Source organism: Nansenia antarctica, assembly GCF_963989245.1.
Source record: "Nansenia antarctica genome assembly, chromosome: 9".
Classification (NCBI taxonomy): Eukaryota; Metazoa; Chordata; class Actinopteri; order Argentiniformes; family Microstomatidae; genus Nansenia; species Nansenia antarctica.
This window is the reverse complement of record NC_137679.1, coordinates 38,490,599-38,509,045: the sequence shown is the minus strand read 5'-3', so window position 1 is coordinate 38,509,045 and position 18,447 is coordinate 38,490,599. Positions and strand designations below refer to the sequence as shown.

Genomic DNA, 18,447 nt, shown 5'->3' with positions numbered 1-18,447 from the left:
TGAAAGGCACTGTATATATAACAGTAAATGGAATTATCTATTTAAAGTTTAATCTAATCTAATCTAATGTAATCTAATCTATTTTGTGAATATTGTGCTGAATAACACTTTTGTTCGATGTTCTTCATCAGCAAGTAAAGGCCATTGAGCGATTTATGCGCCGCTTGGAGTTCCACCTCAGCAAGGTACGACTCACACTAACACGTTGTTTTGTGTTACTGTACGCAATATTGTTGTAATATCTAAGTAGAGCTTTTTGAATGATTTACAAAACGTTATTTTAAGACTCCGAAAGATTTTGACACACTGGGGGCTTATCTGCGTCATTCTAGTCTGTGCATTGCTGTAATGCACTCCCACCTCTTCAAGCTCGCCTTCACCAGTTAACCCTCTCCCCCTCCCCTTCCCATGTGTCCCCAGCACTACCTTAACTAGGCCCCTATACTTTATTTTATTTTATTTTCGTCTTTTTATTATTACTGCTCAATCTTTTCAGTTTGTAAAGCGTCTTTGAGTGTCTAGAAAAGCGCTATATAAGTCTAATGTATTATTATTATTATTATTATTATGATTATAATTATAATTATAATGTTCCTGTAATGTTCCAGGTGGAGGAGCTGTACGATGCGTACTGTATGCAGCGGAGGCTGCGGGACGGTGCCAGTAAGATGGTGGCAGCTTTCAACTCCACGACGAACAGCAAGGAGGCCCGGGAGAGCTTGAGTGAAGCCAGCAGGGGCTACAGGGAGTACACTGAGGTAATATAATGATATATAGGCCATTTCGCTGATGCTTTTATCCAAAGCGACATCCATTGCAATGAGTACCGGTACATACATTATTCTAGATATACGGTCCCAGTGGGAATCAAACCCATGAAACGTGGTACTAAGTGTTGTTAGTACCATGCTCTACCAACTGAACCTAAGCGTTGTTAGCACCATGCTCTACCAGCTGAGCCTAAGGGTTGTTAGCACCATGCTCTACCAACTGAACCTAAGGGTTGTTAGCACCATGCTCTACCAACTGAACCTAAGGGTTGTTAGCACCATGCTCTACCAACTGAGCCTAAGCGTTGTCAGTACCATGCTCTACCAACTGAGCCTAAGCGTTGTTAGCACCGTGCTCTACCAGCTGACCCTAAGGGTTGTTAGCACCATGCTCTACCAACTGAACCTAAGCGTTGTTAGCACCATGCTCTACCAGCTGAGCCTAAGGGTTGTTAGCACCATGCTCTACCAACTGAACCTAAGGGTTGTTAGTACCGTGCTCTACCAACTGAGCCTAAGCGTTGTTAGTACCATGCTCTACCAACTGACCCTAAGGGTTGTTAGTACCGTGCTCTACCAACTGAGCCTAAGCGTTGTTAGTACCATGCTCTACCAACTGACCCTAAGGGTTGTTAGTACCGTGCTCTACCAACTGAACCTAAGCGTTGTTAGCACCATGCTCTACCAACTGAGCCTAAGGGTTGTTAGTACCGTGCTCTACCAACTGAACCTAAGGGTTGTTAGTACCATGCTCTACCAACTGAGCCTAAGCGTTGTTAGTACCATGCTCTACCAGCTGAACCTAAGTGTTGTTAGTACCGTGCTCTACCAACTGAGCCTAAGCGTTGTTAGTACCATGCTCTACCAACTGACCCTAAGCGTTGTTAGTACCATGCTCTACCAACTGAACCTAAGCGTTGTTAGTACCGTGCTCTACCAACTGACCCTAAGCGTTGTTAGTACCATGCTCTACCAACTGAACCTAAGCGTTGTTAGTACCGTGCTCTACCAACTGAGCCTAAGCGTTGTTAGTACCATGCTCTACCAGCTGACCCATAGAGGACTGAGGTGACGGCTCAGGGGCTTATAAGGGTTGCTACTGGGATTGACCCTCATGGAGCTGGTCGCTGCTCCATAGAGCCTCTTAACATGTTAAACAAGAGCTTAAAGTATTGAAAGTTAAAAATAACTTAAAAGTATGACTTGAAATGAGTAAGTAACTTACCATAAATAAGATTTTTACCTCATTGTTGTGGTGTGTCAGGCCAAGAATGTATAGTTTGTGGTGTGTCAGGCCAAGTATGTCATCTCATTCAGAAATGTTGGTATTTCTCTGTTGGTCCTGTTTGGACTTGTGATGTATTGTGAAAAACGAAATAAAAAACGAAATAAAAAATAAATAAATGTTGGTATTAATGTTGAGTCCGACCTTCCGTTGGACGCTGGCATTAAGAGCACAGAATAGCTTATTTCCACCTATGCAACATAACATTGCACAAATAAGAAATTATCTTTCACTACAAGATGCTGAGAAATGTATTCATGCTTTTATATCATCAAGACTCGATTACTGCAATGCGCTACTATCCAGCTTCTCCTACGCAGCCACTTGACTCATCAGAACCAGAAAATGGGATCATGACCATATTATTGTGTACCCAATTTATGTACTGTGTATGCTTTTATTTGACGTGACGTGTTTGGTTCATACGTTTTGTTTGTAGGATGTATAGTGTGTTGAGACCTCGGTGAGGATGCATTTTAAAACGTAATAAGCTTGAAGATTTGAAACATGTGCTGCACATTGCTCAGATTACTCAAGTTATTGATATGAAGTATACACGTCTCTCATGCACGCTCTCTTTCTCTCTCTGTCCATGCTCCTGCGCCTCTCCCCTTCTCTCTGCAGCATATGTGCTCGTTGGAGAGTGAACTGGAAAGCCAGATGGGAGAGTTTCACATCAAGATGAAGGGTGAGTCATTTTCTCACCCACTCCACTTCCCCCCTCCACCCCTTTCACCCCTTACCTCTTCCTCCTTTTCTACATCTCATCTTCCATTTTCCTTCTTGCCTCTATCTGTTTTTCTCTACGTTAATACTTGTATGCAATGTAATTGTGTGTCTTCCGTGTTGCAGGTCTTGCTGGCTTTGCACGGTTATGCGCGGGAGACCAATACGAAGTAAGAACAACACAACAACGGACACACACACACACCACTGTATCTGTAGTCACACAGCAGGCACTAACCCTTTGCCTCCCCAGGTCCTGATGCGTTATGGGCGTCAGCGCTGGAGACTGCGGGGTCGTGTGGAGGTCAGCAGCAAGCAGGTGTGGGACAGTGAGGAAAACATGTTCATGCCTCTCGTCACGGAGCTCCTGTCAATCAAGGTGAAGAGACCCTCCCAAGACACACACACACACACACACACACACACACACACGCACATACACGCACACATTTGTAGTTCTGATAGCTGAGTTGGTTGTCACCGCCTTTCATCTCCATCTAAATGACTGGTCTGTTGTGGTTGTCAAGGTAACCGAGTTGAAGAGCCTGGCCAATCACGTGGTGGTGGGAAGTGTTTCCTGTGAGACGCTGGACTTGTTCTGTCCACTGGCACAGACGGTTGCCGTGGATATCAATGACCTGGGCACTGTCAAACTCAACCTGGAGGTCACCTGGAGGTCAGCCTAGCCTGAATCAACCCATCCAACCATCCATCCTTCTCTCCTCTCATTTCATTCAAGCTATCTCACTATTCTTCACCTCATTCAAGCTATCTCACTGTTCTTCACCATCCTCTTATCCTATTTCTTTAACTTCTTCTTTTCCCAGTCCCCGAAATGAAAAGAAAAGAACCCGAAATGCTTCCAAATTGCAGCAGTTGCTTTTTTTAGGGACCAAGCTTGCACTCCACCATATCTTTTTCTAATTCTCCGTTCTGAGGAGAAGCTGTCACGTGACACGCGATTATGATGACTTCTAAATAGTATTTTGTGACATTTATTTGACAGATTACATTGTTTACAAAAAGATCTGTCATCACTTTCAATAGCGTCTTCAACCACAGACAGTGGTGCTGGACAAACACTCTTAAGGCCCTTTATTATATATTGCAATTTATAACGGTTTTATGACGGTATTGACAGAAACGTAAAACCGCCCAACCCTACCCCCATCCCACTTGGTTTTGATAGCAAAGACATTGTGTAGAGAAAGCGCACTGTTGACTTTGGTGTTAGACTGACTAACAACACATTATACAAATTACACTGATGTTAATTAAGTCAATAAATCTCTCTCTTTCTCTCTCTCTCTCTCAATCTCAATGTCTCTTTCTTTCTTTCTCAGCCCATTTGATAAAGATGACCAGGCCTCGTCCACCAGTACAGTCTCCAAGCGGTTCTTATCCAATCAAAGTCCCCCGGACACACCCTCCATGCGAGAGCAGGTGTTCTATGTGAGTCACGTGACAGAACGTTATCCAGTCCTGCTATTGTGATTGGCCAGCTGTCTGGAAAAGTAGCTTCATAGCGTGTCATATTAGAGATTGTTTCATTATTTGTAACCATTCATTACTGCTGGCTATTACTAGTTAGATTTTACTGGCTTTCTGTTTCAGCTGCTCCCTGGCTGTTGTGTTTGTAGCGGTAGCGGTGACGTCTGTGAGGGTGTTAGGAGGAGAGGTGTTTGTGGGGTGTGTGTGAGTCGGAGAGGAGCGTGTGAGGACAGGAGTGGGTTGTGTGAGGGAAGGAGGGCCGGTGGCGGAGTGCGCGGGGTGCGTGGTGAGAGCAGCGGTGTGTACGAGCGTAGCTGTGGTCCTTGTAGCTGTCTGATAGTGGTTGAGTAGCGGTCCAATCTCTCCCTCCTCTTCCTCAACGCTCCGAAGAGCTCGCCGCAGCGCCGTGGCGGACTGCGCTGGTCACTGGCGGGAGTGTTCCGAGACACCATGGCGGCCTCTCGCTGTGACCTCATCAACACGACACCCAGAACAGCCCGTTTACCGCTGGTGTGTGTGGATGTATGTCGTTGGGTAGTGGAACGGTGGTTCAGTCGTCTTTTAGTGTGGTGGAGTTTGTAGTTTGTAGTGAGGTGGTGGTCTTTTTTCGTATGTGATTCCTCTGTAGTTGACCGGCGGTCTTCCGTGGTTGTGGTCGGCCATATTCTGGATTGGTGTCTGTCTGTCTTCCTGGCATCCCGATTTATGAAATATTCCATATAGCTCATATCTATCTTAATGTTATTGTATGTGTAATCTATGATCAGTTGAGCCAGATCAATTTGACTAATGTTTCAGATGATTTTCAAAAATGTTTTCCCTCCCCTCCCTCTCCCTCACCCTCTCTCTCTGTCTCCCCCCTTCCCTCCCCCTTGTCTCTGTGTGTGTGTGTGTGTGTGTGTGTGTGTGTGTGTGTGTGTGTGTAGTCGCTGTTGAGGAGACAGGGGGAGCTGGAGAACGGTACTGTCTGGTCCAACTCCTCCGAGTCCTCCGACGACTCTTCCAGCCCGGCCATGGGACACGCCCACAGGACGGCGGCCTCTCACCCGCTACAGGCCACGCCCACTATCCAGATCTCCTTCACCCACCGCCAATCCAGCATCTCCAGCCCTTCGCTCGCGTCCAATCGGGAGGAGGACGAGCCGGAGGCGGGCCAGACGAACTCTGTCAAGTGGGCGGTGCCAAACGGCCATTTGCAGTGCTCTCGGTCTCTCAGCCATATCAGCGAGGGCAGCGCGGACTGTGCTTTGACCGACAGGTCGCCTGGGCCATTGGTCCAGTCCCCTAAAACAACCCCAGAACCCCGTCCCCCACATGTAGACCCTCCGCCGTCCTGTCCGGCCTCACACTGCTCTGAGCAAGAGAGGAAACCTGACTTGCCTGAGCGTAGGAGCCCAGTGTCATGTGGTTCAGCCCCAGAACTGACCCAGGGTCAGGACGGCACGCCCCAGGCCTCGGCGCTGCAGGCCGAGAAGCCTGAGGCTGGGGTAGAGGCCGAGGTCATCAAACGTGCACTGGGAGAGGGACTGAGGATGGAGGAGTCCTCCAAGGAGCCTGATCACAGAGACCAAACCAGTCAGGAGCAAGAGCTGGGACAGAAGCAACTAAGACCTCCAGACGAGAAGATGAATGTGAGTTGTTTGTGTGTTTGTGTGTGTGTGTGTGTGTTTGTGTGTGTGTGTTTGTGTGTGTGTGTGTGTGTGTGTGTGTGTGCGCGTGCGCGTGCATAAAACGGAGTGCTTTGCATACTAAGAGAGTGTGTTTCCTCCCTAGGGTCGCCCTCGCAGTCGTTCATCCAGTTTTAGTCAGGCGGTTGAGACGGCCCTCGAGAGTTTTGACTTCCTCAACTGCTCTGATCTTGATGGTGAAGAAGAAGAAGAGGAGGAGAAGGAGGAGGAGGAGGAGGAGAAAGAACCAAAGGAAGGAGTAGAAGAAGAAGATAAAAAGGAGGAGGATGAGAAAGAGAAGGAACAAGAGGAGGTGGAAGAAGACAAAGAGGAGGAGGAACAGGAAAGGGAAGACGAAGAGGAAAAGGAGCGGAAACGCGAGGAGGACGATGACCAAATTGAGAGGTCTGCTCAAATTGATTTCCTGCTACTTTAAAGACTCGAGACTCTCTCTTTTATGTTTCAACTGAACTCACACTGTCATCTAGTGTCTGGAAAGTGGAATCGCACCTGGGTGCAGTTTCAACCTTTTTGTTAATTTTTTTTTATTGTTTGATCGTTGACTGCTTTATAATGTTATAATTTATGCAAGATATTTGATTATAAATGATGTATATGCAGGGCTCCCTAATAAAACGTAGATGCTTTGTTAATCCCAAATCGTTCATATCCATTTTACATTCCACAACCGTTTTGCTCCAATCGTGTGCCTACTTTCCCAGAATAGCATACATACAATACAGTATGCTGTAAATACTGAATATTGATGGTCGATTTAGGTGTGTCATGTGATGGTGTGTAATAGTATTTAATTTGCTTCCCTCTCAGCAGTGACGCCAGTGAAGGGGAAGGTACTGAGTGCTTTGTGGAGGCCCCTGAAGGCTTCCGGAACTCTGATTGTCCTCCTCCGGATGACGACTGCAGCTCCGAACCACAGGTGATGATGATGATGATGATGATGATGATGATGGTGGTCATGCACTTATATAGTATCTTTTACAGTAGATCTCAAAGTGCCTTACACCATGGGGGGGGCGGCGGGGGGGACTCACCTCATCCAACAGTCACGGTTGTCATTGACAACCACTGTTTGCACGCACCCTTTACTCAGGTGGAGAGCACTGAGCAGCAGCTGCAGGCTTCGAGTCTGATGGACGAGGATGTGGAGGAGGAGGGCGAGAAGAAGGAGGATGAAGACAAGGAGAAGGAAGAGGAGGAGGAGCAGGTCACAGAGACAAACAGCCATGCCAAACAGGAGCATGGTGAGAGGGGCGGGATTGGTTTTGTGTTGTTTTTTTGGGCGTAGAATAACATTTTGTGTAGTTGTACTAGACTAGAGCAAGAAGAAGTGTGTGATTGGTTGAAAGTAAGATCTTTTTTTCCTCACACCTTGCAGGTGAGGAGACATCTAAAGTTGAAGAGCCCTGCCCCTCCACCCCCTGCAGCATGGCTACCACTGTCCTGTAATACCATGGAGGCACTATATTCATTGTTACCACTTCCTGTAGTCCTGTATCTGATCCCCTCATCAGTCTGGACTGACCTTACCAAGGACTTCAACTCCCAGGGTTCTCCTCTCACAGCCAGACAAGCGATTTCTTGCCATGGAGGTGGAGATTGTGCAGACAGAAATATATTTGGCGCTTTCCCCCGTACTGGTGATTGACAATCCCCCTAATCCAAAGTACACACACACACACACACACACACACACACACACAGCAAACTTGCAGGAAAGTGAAACTTCTTTAGTCTAAGAGCCTCTTCACTCAGAAAGTGCCTCAAGTGACTGTAAAGTGGGCTTGTATATCCACCATGAAGACGGGAATTACATAAACTTTAAAGAACCAGAGAGGAATATTGAGTATAAAGAGTTTTGATACATTGTTTATTTTCTGAATGACTTACAGATTGTGCGCGCTATATAAAGAGATACAATTATTTACTGTTTTAGTACAAATAAATGTATGCTGAGCAAACACGTTGCCTGCTCAAATGAAGTTAAAACTTTATTATAATAAATATGTTGGAAAACAGATTTTATGATTGGATTGTTTTGAATGATCAAAGCCTCTCTAGTACAGTATTTGAATGAGAACAATACGGTTAACCTCCTACATGTTCACTCTAATGCAGAAATAAGAGCACATGGCAGATTTCAGAGGCTGTGTCTGTATCGAGGCCCAGACCTCCTCTGGGCAGCCGCTAACTCCTACCCCCTAGCCACTCCACTACAGATCCTAATAGGTATTAGCTATGGATAGAAAAAGTAGCCTTTCAGAGTAACTATCACGTTTCTTATACCTATCCTTTCATCATGGCTTGGTATGGTATCAAATCAAACTTTATTTATATAACAGTTCATATTTTAATGCCCTACTATGTGCTCCCCACTGGTGGAACAAGCTACCCAGTGCAGTCACTCCCTATAGTCCGCCGTAGACTGAAGACCCATCTCTTCAGGCTACATCTGAACTGTCCCTCCTGAGACAATAACTGCCCCTCTGTACTGGTTCCCCTCTGTACTGAAAAAGTCCTTCTTCTAGCACGACGACAGCCAATGGCTCCAGGCCAGAGCAGAGATGACGTTTTCCTGCTATGACTGGATAGATGACTCACTTACTTAGTCAAATGTATTTGTCGTAAGGCACTTTGGATAAAGGCGTCTGCTAAATAACATAAATGTAAATCTAACAGTTATACAGCCATGGAACTTTAAAAACGTATAAACAACGATCAAGAGAGTAGGCTGCAGGCCAATGAGTGCCAACTTGGAGTTCAGGCAGTCCTATGGAACAGAAATGGAAGGGTGAAAGTAAGCCTTTCATGTTAGATCATTTGATCCAATGGCTACCAGATTCTAATGCAGCATGCATTACATTACATCACATTCCCAGCCCTGTGACATAATGTGTGACAGTTGTCTAGCATTGATATCCATGTGCCATGTATTACACATGTATCTTATGTAATATGTATAATATACTGTATGTGTATATGTAATATGTATCTTAGAACGTAATATGTAATCTTCTGGCGCTATCATGCCAGATTATGTCCGCCTGCCAAATAGTGTCCGCCTGATGTAGTATTGGATACAAAGTAGTATCCAGTTCTGGAATTATACTTATCACTAGTTGATGTAGGCTGATGTAGTCTGGGTTAACTAGCCAACTGTAACATTAGTGGAGTGATTAGCATGCTAGCAGATGTTTCAATAATAATAATAATAATAACCTTTATTTGTATAGCACTTTTCCTGCAAACGTTGCAGCTAATATAAAATGGCCATGCTAACATAAAAGCTATAGCTGACTAGTGAGTCTGCATCAATCTTAATGTTATTCAAGTGCAAGAGTGTGTAAGAGACTTCTCCTTGCATTGTGTAATTACAAAGGTTTCCCAGTCAGCCACACTGTTTATTCTGTCACTGTTAATCAAAACAATAACGTTTCAGCAATCATCAGCAGCCATACACTTGCGTCCACTGTGCAAGAGAAATGGGGAGACATTAGCTAGCTCCATTAGCTCTACTCTTGTGCTAGCTTATCACTCAATTTGACAATTAAAATAAAATATATATTATATATTAAATATATAATATATAATCTATCTAATTAAGTTTTATAACATTCATCATAAGTTTCCAAATGTCCTTACTAACAAAATAATATAATTGGTATCTTCTTTTAGACATTGTACAAATTAATAAATCAGTTTTCTGAAGAGTGCTTTGCAATTTGGACCGTAATATAATAATAATAATAATAATAATAATAATAATAATAATAATAATAATATATGTAATATTACCTTTGTTGGGCTCATACAGACTGGGAACGTTTTACATCATACACGGTCCCATGTCGCGAGCCACGCCAACCAATCAGCAATCACAAAACAGACAGACAAGTAAAGGGGAGTAGCCAATATAAACCCTGTTTCACGAGTTTATTGTTTTTATTTACTTTTCACGTTGAAATAGTTGGGTTAGGGCCAATGTATGACACACACACAACCACTTATTTGTCATGTGGAACAGCTGTTCACCCCCGAGACCACGCCCACGAACGCTGCTCACCCCCGAGACCACGCCCACGAACGCTGCTCACCGCCGAGACCACGCCCACGAACGCTGCTCACCCCCCGAGACCACGCCCACGACCGCTGCTCACCGCCGAGACCACGCCCACGACCGCTTGAATTCAAAACTTGGCGCCCAGGCGTCACGAGCACATAGCCGCCGCGCCTCCCCCCTCCCACATCTCCCGGCGTGCCTCTGCCTGCGCACGCGCACACTCGCCCGCAACCGAGCCACCATTTTGTGTTGGGCCAACTCTTCCAAAGCGGGAGAGGATTAATAGCGCAGGGGCGCAAGGGCACGCTTCCCGACCGTCACCAGAGGAAAGACAGCACAGGCACTGAGGTCTCAAGCGAATTTAACGGAGAAACAAGGACCGAGGAGCAGGTAAAACAGCAACTTTCCCCGGTGAAGCGGGGCATTTTTGTAGGAGCTGTCGTCGGCCTCTAGGTGTCACGGTGGGGCTCGCCGTCCGGGCGACTGGCGGGGGGGTGTTTGTCTCCCTCTATCGTTATCCACAATTTACTAAAAACATTTATAACCCAGAAGTTAGAGCTTCTGTTGAACTTAATAGTGTTTCAGGACCGATGTTTAGTAGTTCTCGAGGCACGGATGGCTTTTTAGACGGCCTGGTGTTTTGGGGCTTGTTTAGGCCGGGCGTCCATCTTCTCGTGCCTTCTTTGTTTCCTCTTTTGAGATGAGAAAAACCCGCGTCTCCCTTCTGGACGCGAAAGCGTCTGGGTTTTAGTATCCGAGCGCATTTTTTTTTATACATCAGTCTCATTGTGATGCATTGCATAATATGAATGTTTCACTTCCGTGCAATTTTGTTTAATTTAATTTAATTTTTATTTTTAAAAATATATATAAAGTCCATAAATCGCTCTTCTGCCCGGTGGTATCTAGCTCCCGATTTGTTGCTATTTTTAGTCGATGTTCTCGAACAGTCCCGGGCATATTTCTTCACCGATCGGGTTTAATAAGTCCGCACCGATCGTTTTTTTTAATGTATTCTCGGCCATAAATTGGCTCAGTCACTAGGTAACGTTTCACAATGGTTCCCAAGAGTAAACACGGAAGGAGAGGGGGGGTAAATACACTATTTACAGTGAATCAATAGTGTATCCACTCTAATGAGTCGAAATAGGTCTGGTTTATATCTTGTTGATCACAATGTTATAGTCTTATTTAGCTCCGAACTCTGCTGCCTCATGTCCCCTCGCCTTCTCTCGATATGAAACTTGTCATGGGAGAGAGAGAGAGAGAGCTCCCTCTACAATCCGTACGGCAACGTTACAAAAACATACCGCGGCGAGGGACACGTTTCCCTCGTACATTCACCAGATAAAGACGTTAGGTTAGTTCCCTTTCACCAGTGATCCCCTCGTATCAAAGCCATTGGCGGATTCTTGTTTTGGGGGTACTCTAACTGTATATTGTCTGTTAGGGTGTGGTAAAATGGGTGTTTATTCATCAGACTTGGTAGTAAAAACTCCCGTGACTTGCACACTGACATGCATCGAGCAAATGAACAGGGGAAAGTGCTGCCTGCAGTAAAGGGCAGAATGTTTCTCATTCCAGAGTGAACGGTTGTAGTCTGTGGATGCCATCATTACACGAGCTGTCATCTCCCCCGAGTCCTGTATTAATTAATTGTTTTGCCTTTCATTAGGTCGTTTCCATGGAGGGTGTGGTAATATCCATGGAGGCCGTACAGGCCGAGGACATGGTAGTGGAGGGGAAGGTTCTCTTAGAAGGCGGTGAGGGTGCAGAACTGCTCCAGACGGCCGAAGGCACCCTGATGGAGGTGGGCACCGTGGCTGCCCAGGAGGTGACCGGGAACATGGAAATGATGGTGATGGATGCTCTTGACCCAGCCCTGCTGCAGATGAAGACAGAGGTCCTAGAGGGGGGCGGGACAGTGACCGTCACCGGGGGAGATGAGGGACAGATCATCACCCTGCAGGTTGGTGAACTGCACCTCTAGATTACAATCCTTAAGTATTGTTATATTCCAGAGTCGTGAAATGATTTAGGTCCACACAGCTCAATGCTTTGTCTGTAGCATTTAGTAACAAGATGGCAGTTTGACTGGATTTACATCAATTGAACTGAGAAGTAGGATTATTCAAATTGTACTGGCTTAGTTAAAAATGTACCTCCTCCTCCTGCTCCAGGTGGTGAACATGGAGGAGCAGTCAGGTCTTGGGCAGCTGCAATTGGTGCAGGTGCCTGTCACCTCGGCGACCATGGAGGAGCTCCATGCCAGTTTCGTTGACGCAGCCAATAAGGAGACAGAGCCTGTGATCTGCCACACCCTTCCCCTGCCTGAGGGCTTTCAGGTCAGCTGATTGGTTACACGCTACAGGCATAGTCTCCCAACATGCGGCAATACGCACCGCAGTCACCATGCTCACTAGAGTAGACATTGGTGTGAAAGACACAAACGGCTCCTTAACCCCCCTCTCTCTCGCCTCCTTGTCGCTCGGTTGTAGGTGGTGAAGGTGGGGGCGAATGGAGAGGTGGAGATGGTGGAGCAGGAGGAGCCCCAGGCCGTCCAGGAGGAGCTCCAGGTGGTCCACGGGGAGGGGGGGGAGGAGGCGGCGGAGCCCCAGCAAGAGGACTCGGCCTGGGCCAAGGACCCAGACTACCAGCCCCCCTCGGGCCTGCGCAAGGGGAAGAAGGGCAAGAAGAGCCGCCTGCGCTACGGCGAGGGGGAGCGGGACATGGACGTGTCCGTCTACGACTTCGAGGAGGAGCAGCAGGAGGGGATGCTCTCCGAGGTCAACGCCGAGAAGGTCGTGGGCAACATGAAGCCCCCCAAACCCACCAAGATCAAAAAGAAAGGTGTGTGTGTGTCTGTGTGTTATCTCTCTCCATCTAGCTGTAGCAACGGGTGTTTTGTTTGTTTCTAAGCCTATTAGCACTCGATAGGTAAAGTGGGTGGTGATGGTGAGAGTACCTCTCCATCTAGCTGTATTAAAGGATGTTTGTTTATAAGCCTATTAGCTCTCAATAAGGTAAGGAAGACCGTTGAGTTTCTTGTTAGTAATCCCCCCTTGCCCTGCCCCGCCCTGTCTGTCCGTCCGTCCTCTCCGTAGGTGTGAAGAAGACGTTCCAGTGTGAGCTGTGCAGCTACACCTGCCCCCGGCGCTCCAACCTGGACCGCCACATGAAGAGCCACACGGACGAGAGGCCGCACAAGTGTCACCTGTGTGGGCGGGCCTTCAGGACGGTCACGCTGCTGAGGAACCACCTCAACACACACACAGGTAAATCACCCCACACACACACACACAGGTAAACCACCTCAATACACACACACACACAGGTAAACCACCCCACACACACACACACACACAGGTAAACCACCTCAATACACACACACACACACAGGTAAACCACCTCAATACACACACACAGGTAAACCACCCCACACACACACACGTAAACCACCATAATACACACACAGGTAAACCACCTCAATACACACACAGGTAAACCACAAAGACACGCTTGTGACCGACTGGGTTCAAACCTGGGTCGTGTACATACACTACACCACTACTGTTAGCCTGCTGAACCCTAGCCCTAAAGCCTAGTCATTAGCTTGAGGTGCTAACACAGAAATGTTCAGGTCTCAGGCAAGATGTCTATTATGTGTTGGTATGCTGTTATTGACTCTCTGAACCCCCCCCACCCACCCACCATTTGTCTCTTTCAGGCACTCGTCCCCATAAATGCCAGGATTGTGACATGGCATTTGTGACCAGCGGAGAGCTGGTGCGTCATCGCCGCTACAAACACACACACGAGAAGCCCTTCAAGTGCTCCATGTGTGACTACGCTAGTGTGGAGGTGAGTACACACACACACACACACTCTCATGCCTCAACAGAAATGTGGGCTTGAGTCCAAGCTTTGAGACTTGGCAACAAGAAAAAAAAGACTTGACATTTGACTTGAGTATCAGAGACTTAACTTCGACATCAGCGACAATTCCGTTCCTCAAAGCAGAGACTCGCATATGAGAAGCGACCGTTACATTCTGCTCTGCCCAGCCGGCAGTTGCGGAATGCCAATGAACCAGTCCTATTTTTAGGTTAACCGCATAAACGCATAACCGCTTGGAGAGAAAAACACGAGCTCAGAGCAAGAATTTCAATCCATATGGTCATGTCAAATGTCAGCTGATGTGTTTCTCTAGGATTGCTCGAATGTTGTTTTTGACGCATCGCTTCTTTCTCTCGCGCAGGTGAGTAAGCTGAAGAGGCACATCCGCTCCCACACAGGAGAGAGGCCTTTCCAGTGCAGTCTGTGTAGCTACGCCAGCAGAGACACATACAAGCTGAAGAGACACATGAGGACACACTCGGGTAACGCTCGCTCTCAGACTCTTGTTTAGAAGCCACTCTGGCTGCATAGAGAAGTTAATTATCCTGATTTTATCTGATGGCATTTAAGCCTCATCTGATGGCTTTGACTCATCTTATCATCGCAACTAAAACATCAACAGAAATTGTTCTGCGCTGGGTGCTACCTTGACTTTCTGTACACGCTAGTTAAACACCCTCCTCGTCTTCATCTCTCTCCCCTTCATCTCTTGCCCCTCCCTCCCCCTTCTCCTCTCGCCCCCCCCTCCCTCCCCCTTCTCACAGGAGAGAAGCCCTATGAATGCTACATCTGCCATGCGCGCTTCACCCAGAGTGGCACCATGAAGATGCACATCCTGCAGAAACACACGGAAAACGTGGCTAAGTACCACTGCCCCCACTGTGACACCGTCATCGCCCGCAAGAGCGACCTGGGTGAGACACCCGAATATATACACACACACACACACACGCGTGTCCTTTTCAGATCGATATCAATTAATGTGGCAATGGCGATACTCTAGTGTTGCATTGCAAGAATCATCATCATCTTCTTCTCTCTCTCTCTCTCTCTCAGGTGTGCACTTGAGGAAGCAGCACTCGTTTATCGAGCAGGGCAGAAAGTGTCGTTACTGCGACGCTCTGTTCCACGAGCGCTACGCTCTCATCCAGCATCAGAAATCCCACAAGAACGAGAAGCGCTTCAAGTGTGAGCAGTGTGACTACTGCTGCAGACAGGTGAGTGTAGGGGGGGGGGTAAGAGAAGGGGGGGGGCACGTGACCAGGAGAGGACACCACTTCAGGCTAATTGAGATGCACCTGTCTTTGCAATTCAGCCATTGGCTCTGTGTTTGTTGACACACACACACACACACCAGGGTGTTTGCTGACTGTCTTGTCTTTCCACGCCGTTCCGCAGGAGCGTCACATGATCATGCACAAGCGCACACACACCGGCGAGAAGCCGTACGCCTGCAGCCAGTGCGAGAAGACCTTCCGTCAGAAGCAGCTGCTGGACATGCACTTCAAACGCTACCACGACCCCAACTTCATCCCCACCGCCTTCGTCTGCAACAAGTGTGGCAAGACCTTCACCCGCAGGGTAAGGCCCCGACGCTGCCTCGCCGTCCTGGCTCAGACCCGGATGTCTGGCGGTGCTTTCCAACTTTCAAGTTTATTGTTACGTTGTCACATTATCACATGGATAGGGGTAGGACATGATAAGCTTAGGCTTCACCCTACTCCCTTTCGGACAGTGGTACCTGTACTTTTTGTTATTAGTTATTTGTTTTTTTATTTTATTTTTAAATCATGTTCGATATACAGATTCATTCATTCATTACACAAGTGTAAGAGAGTAACATTCTTAGGCTTCGGTTCCTGTTACAGCATGACACGGCAATAGACATACTTCAAGATACTTTAAAAAAGTGACAATAGTACAACGCATAAGTGACAAATAAGGCAGGGTACATTTGGCAGTATCCAGGCAATGGATGTACTTTGAGACATGTGCTCATGCTGCTGCCCCCCCCTTCCCAGAACACCATGCTGCGCCACTCTGAGAACTGCAACGGCGAGGACCCCGGCGACGAGAACGGAACTCCGCCCAAGAGAGGCCGCCGCGGCAGGAAGAGGAAGATGCGCTCCAGGAGGGATGATGACGATGACGACGAAACCGGTATGAACCAATCACACCCCTGTCTCTCACCCCCCCACCCCCCCCACACACACACACACACTCGGGGTGGGGGGGGGGGTACACTTGCCTATTCATCTGTGTATATGGGATGGGGGAAAACATTATTGTTGGGTGCCCTTTTGTGTATTGTTCTCTAACCCCGTCTGGTTTAGACCATGGAGGTTCATCGAGGGTTCTGATTGGACCAGCTGATTTCTCTCTCACACAGAACCCGAGGAGCTGGATGACATTGAAGAGGAAGACGAGCTGGCTGAGATCGAGGTAGAGCAGGCCCCCCCTGTCACCCCCGTCCCCGCCCCCGTGGGCCCGCCAGCCAAGAGGAAACGTGGACGACCTCCCAAGGCCAAACCCGTCCTAGGTAAGTAACACACCCGCATGCCCCGTAACCAGCCTCACCAGTCCTACACACGCACACCAGTCCTGCGAACCTTATACACACACACACACACACACACACCAGACCTGCTAACCATACACACACACACCAGTCCTGCGAACCTTACACACACACCAGACATACTAACCTTACCCACACCAGTATACACACACACACACACCAGTATACACACACGTATACACACACACACACCAGACCTGCTAACCTAGTCCTAATCTAGTCGTCTTTCACATTCCCTCAAGGGAAGAAGAAGTGTGCTTTTTAGTCCAGAACGTCTCTTATAATCCGGTGATAACGGTGCTCTTCTTTATCCCCCAGCGGCGGCCATCATCCGCGTGGAGGACGAGGCCACCGGCGAGGTGGATGACATCATCGTGAAGAAGGAGGTCGAGTCGGAGCAGGCGGAGGAGGAGGAGGCTGTGGAGGACGGAGCCGCAGCAGTAGTAGTGGCGGAGGTGGTGGAGGCGACTGAGGGGGAGTCGGCCAACCAGGTGCATGAGTTGGCCCCGGTGGAGGAGCCGGCACAGGAAGTACAACTGTCAGTCACGGAGGCCCCGCCCAATGGCGACCTCACGCCCGAGATGATCCTGAGTATGATGGACCGGTGATGGAAGAGAGGCCTGGCCTGCATCCAATACTAACAATTGTCCCCCTTTCTCTATCTACGGTATACACACACACACACCCCTAATCGTATATAGCCACGCCCAAGTACACACACACACACACACACACTCTCACACCCTCTCTCAAAAGCCACACATACACACACACACAATCATATACCCCCGTTAACCATAGGTCTCTCTGATGTTAATGATTATGCCTGGGAAGCCTTCTAGCCCATTCTATTTTTTTAAGAGCTTATTTCCCCCCCCATCCCTTGTTCTTGTGCGCTCTGCTCTCTCTTTTCTGCATCCCCGCTGCAAAAAACCCTCTGAGACCTTCATGATGAAGTGTGTGTCTATAACGGAATCTTAACGGATGCAGAATGTCGTCACTGGTTTAGATGTAAAAGGGGGGGAAAGGAAAGGAATGTTGTTTTTAGATCATGATTGTGAAAACAAGATTACGCTCATTCCGCTGTCCATCATGGTCTGATATCGGCCCTTAGAAAAAAGTATCGTTCCTCAGTAGCATATTTTGGCCTGTATTTTATCTCTTCACGTTTTTTGACTTTTGGCCCTACTCACTTCTGTCTGTCCTCTGTCTCTACAAAACAATGTAATCATGTCCTCTCACTCTCGGAATTAATTGTTTAGGGGTCAAACATTGGGGGGGGGCGGGGAGGGGGGGGCTGGATGACTACAGAATACTCTGCTTTTACAAAAATGTTATGCTGTTTTCAAATGAAGTGATACAAAAATATCCTGCTCTTGTTATGCTTTTAGAATTTGTTTGTTTCTTTGGGTTGATGCTTTTTTTTTTCTTTTTTTTTGTACCATGGAAATGAAATCATGCGAGGGGGGGGGGGTTGAATGACGATGATCTAATTGGTGGGGTTGTGGGAGGGGCGTGAGAATGTATGACTGTACAGCCAATAAAAAAAAAAGATCAACCTACACTGAGGTCTCGTTGCTCAATATTCAGTCACGTTTTGGGGTGTATTCATCATTCTGTATGGAGAACTGTGGATGGTAATAAGCACCTGGGTCTTATCATTTAGAGAAGAGTGTTGTCCTTATAGGTAGCATATCTAACATAGCATCTGTGCATGACATGTTTTTTTACATTGTCCCCTAAGATTAGAGCACAGTGTGGGTATTTAGTGAAGCAGAAACCTGCTACTGGTTAAGAATAGTGAAATCAAACCCATATGGTTTCAAAGGATTTATGTTCTGCAAATAGAGATTTTATATTTCTAATAAAACACCTCACTGCTTCTTCACACTGCTTACCAGCTTAGACAGCTGGTTGTTCCCTGCATTGTCAATAACTCATCCATTCAAATTATT

The 18,447-nt window shown here is 47.3% G+C and overlaps 2 protein-coding genes across 2 annotated transcripts in view; both read left to right on the top strand.

Annotated features, from left to right (window-relative positions):
- Positions 1 to 7,406, top strand: part of LOC308165605 (rho family-interacting cell polarization regulator 1-like) — a gene marked incomplete at its 3' end in the record, with an annotated part of 13,709 nt that extends 6,303 nt beyond the window's left edge. Inside the window, exons 6-15 of the mRNA XM_080539754.1 lie at positions 132 to 185; positions 609 to 758; positions 2,680 to 2,743; positions 2,908 to 2,951; positions 3,035 to 3,160; positions 3,309 to 3,457; positions 4,125 to 4,233; positions 5,199 to 5,903; positions 7,051 to 7,114; positions 7,336 to 7,406. Coding sequence (XP_080395880.1) covers positions 132 to 185; positions 609 to 758; positions 2,680 to 2,743; positions 2,908 to 2,951; positions 3,035 to 3,160; positions 3,309 to 3,457; positions 4,125 to 4,233; positions 5,199 to 5,903; positions 7,051 to 7,114; positions 7,336 to 7,406 — 1,536 coding nt within the window. The remainder of the gene's footprint in view (positions 1 to 131; positions 186 to 608; positions 759 to 2,679; positions 2,744 to 2,907; positions 2,952 to 3,034; positions 3,161 to 3,308; positions 3,458 to 4,124; positions 4,234 to 5,198; positions 5,904 to 7,050; positions 7,115 to 7,335) is intronic.
- A 2,875-nt stretch (positions 7,407 to 10,281) lies between these two features.
- LOC308165752 (transcriptional repressor CTCF-like) lies at positions 10,282 to 17,751 on the top strand. The gene is made up of 13 exons (XM_080539904.1): positions 10,282 to 10,407; positions 11,693 to 11,986; positions 12,198 to 12,362; positions 12,516 to 12,867; positions 13,122 to 13,292; positions 13,745 to 13,878; positions 14,276 to 14,396; positions 14,679 to 14,828; positions 14,971 to 15,131; positions 15,313 to 15,495; positions 15,936 to 16,074; positions 16,304 to 16,453; positions 16,811 to 17,751. The coding sequence occupies exons 2-13, from the start codon at positions 11,702 to 11,704 to the stop codon at positions 17,098 to 17,100; spliced, it is 2,301 nt and encodes a 766-aa protein (XP_080396030.1). The 5' UTR covers positions 10,282 to 10,407; positions 11,693 to 11,701; the 3' UTR covers positions 17,101 to 17,751.
- The last annotated feature ends 696 nt before the right edge of the window (positions 17,752 to 18,447 follow it).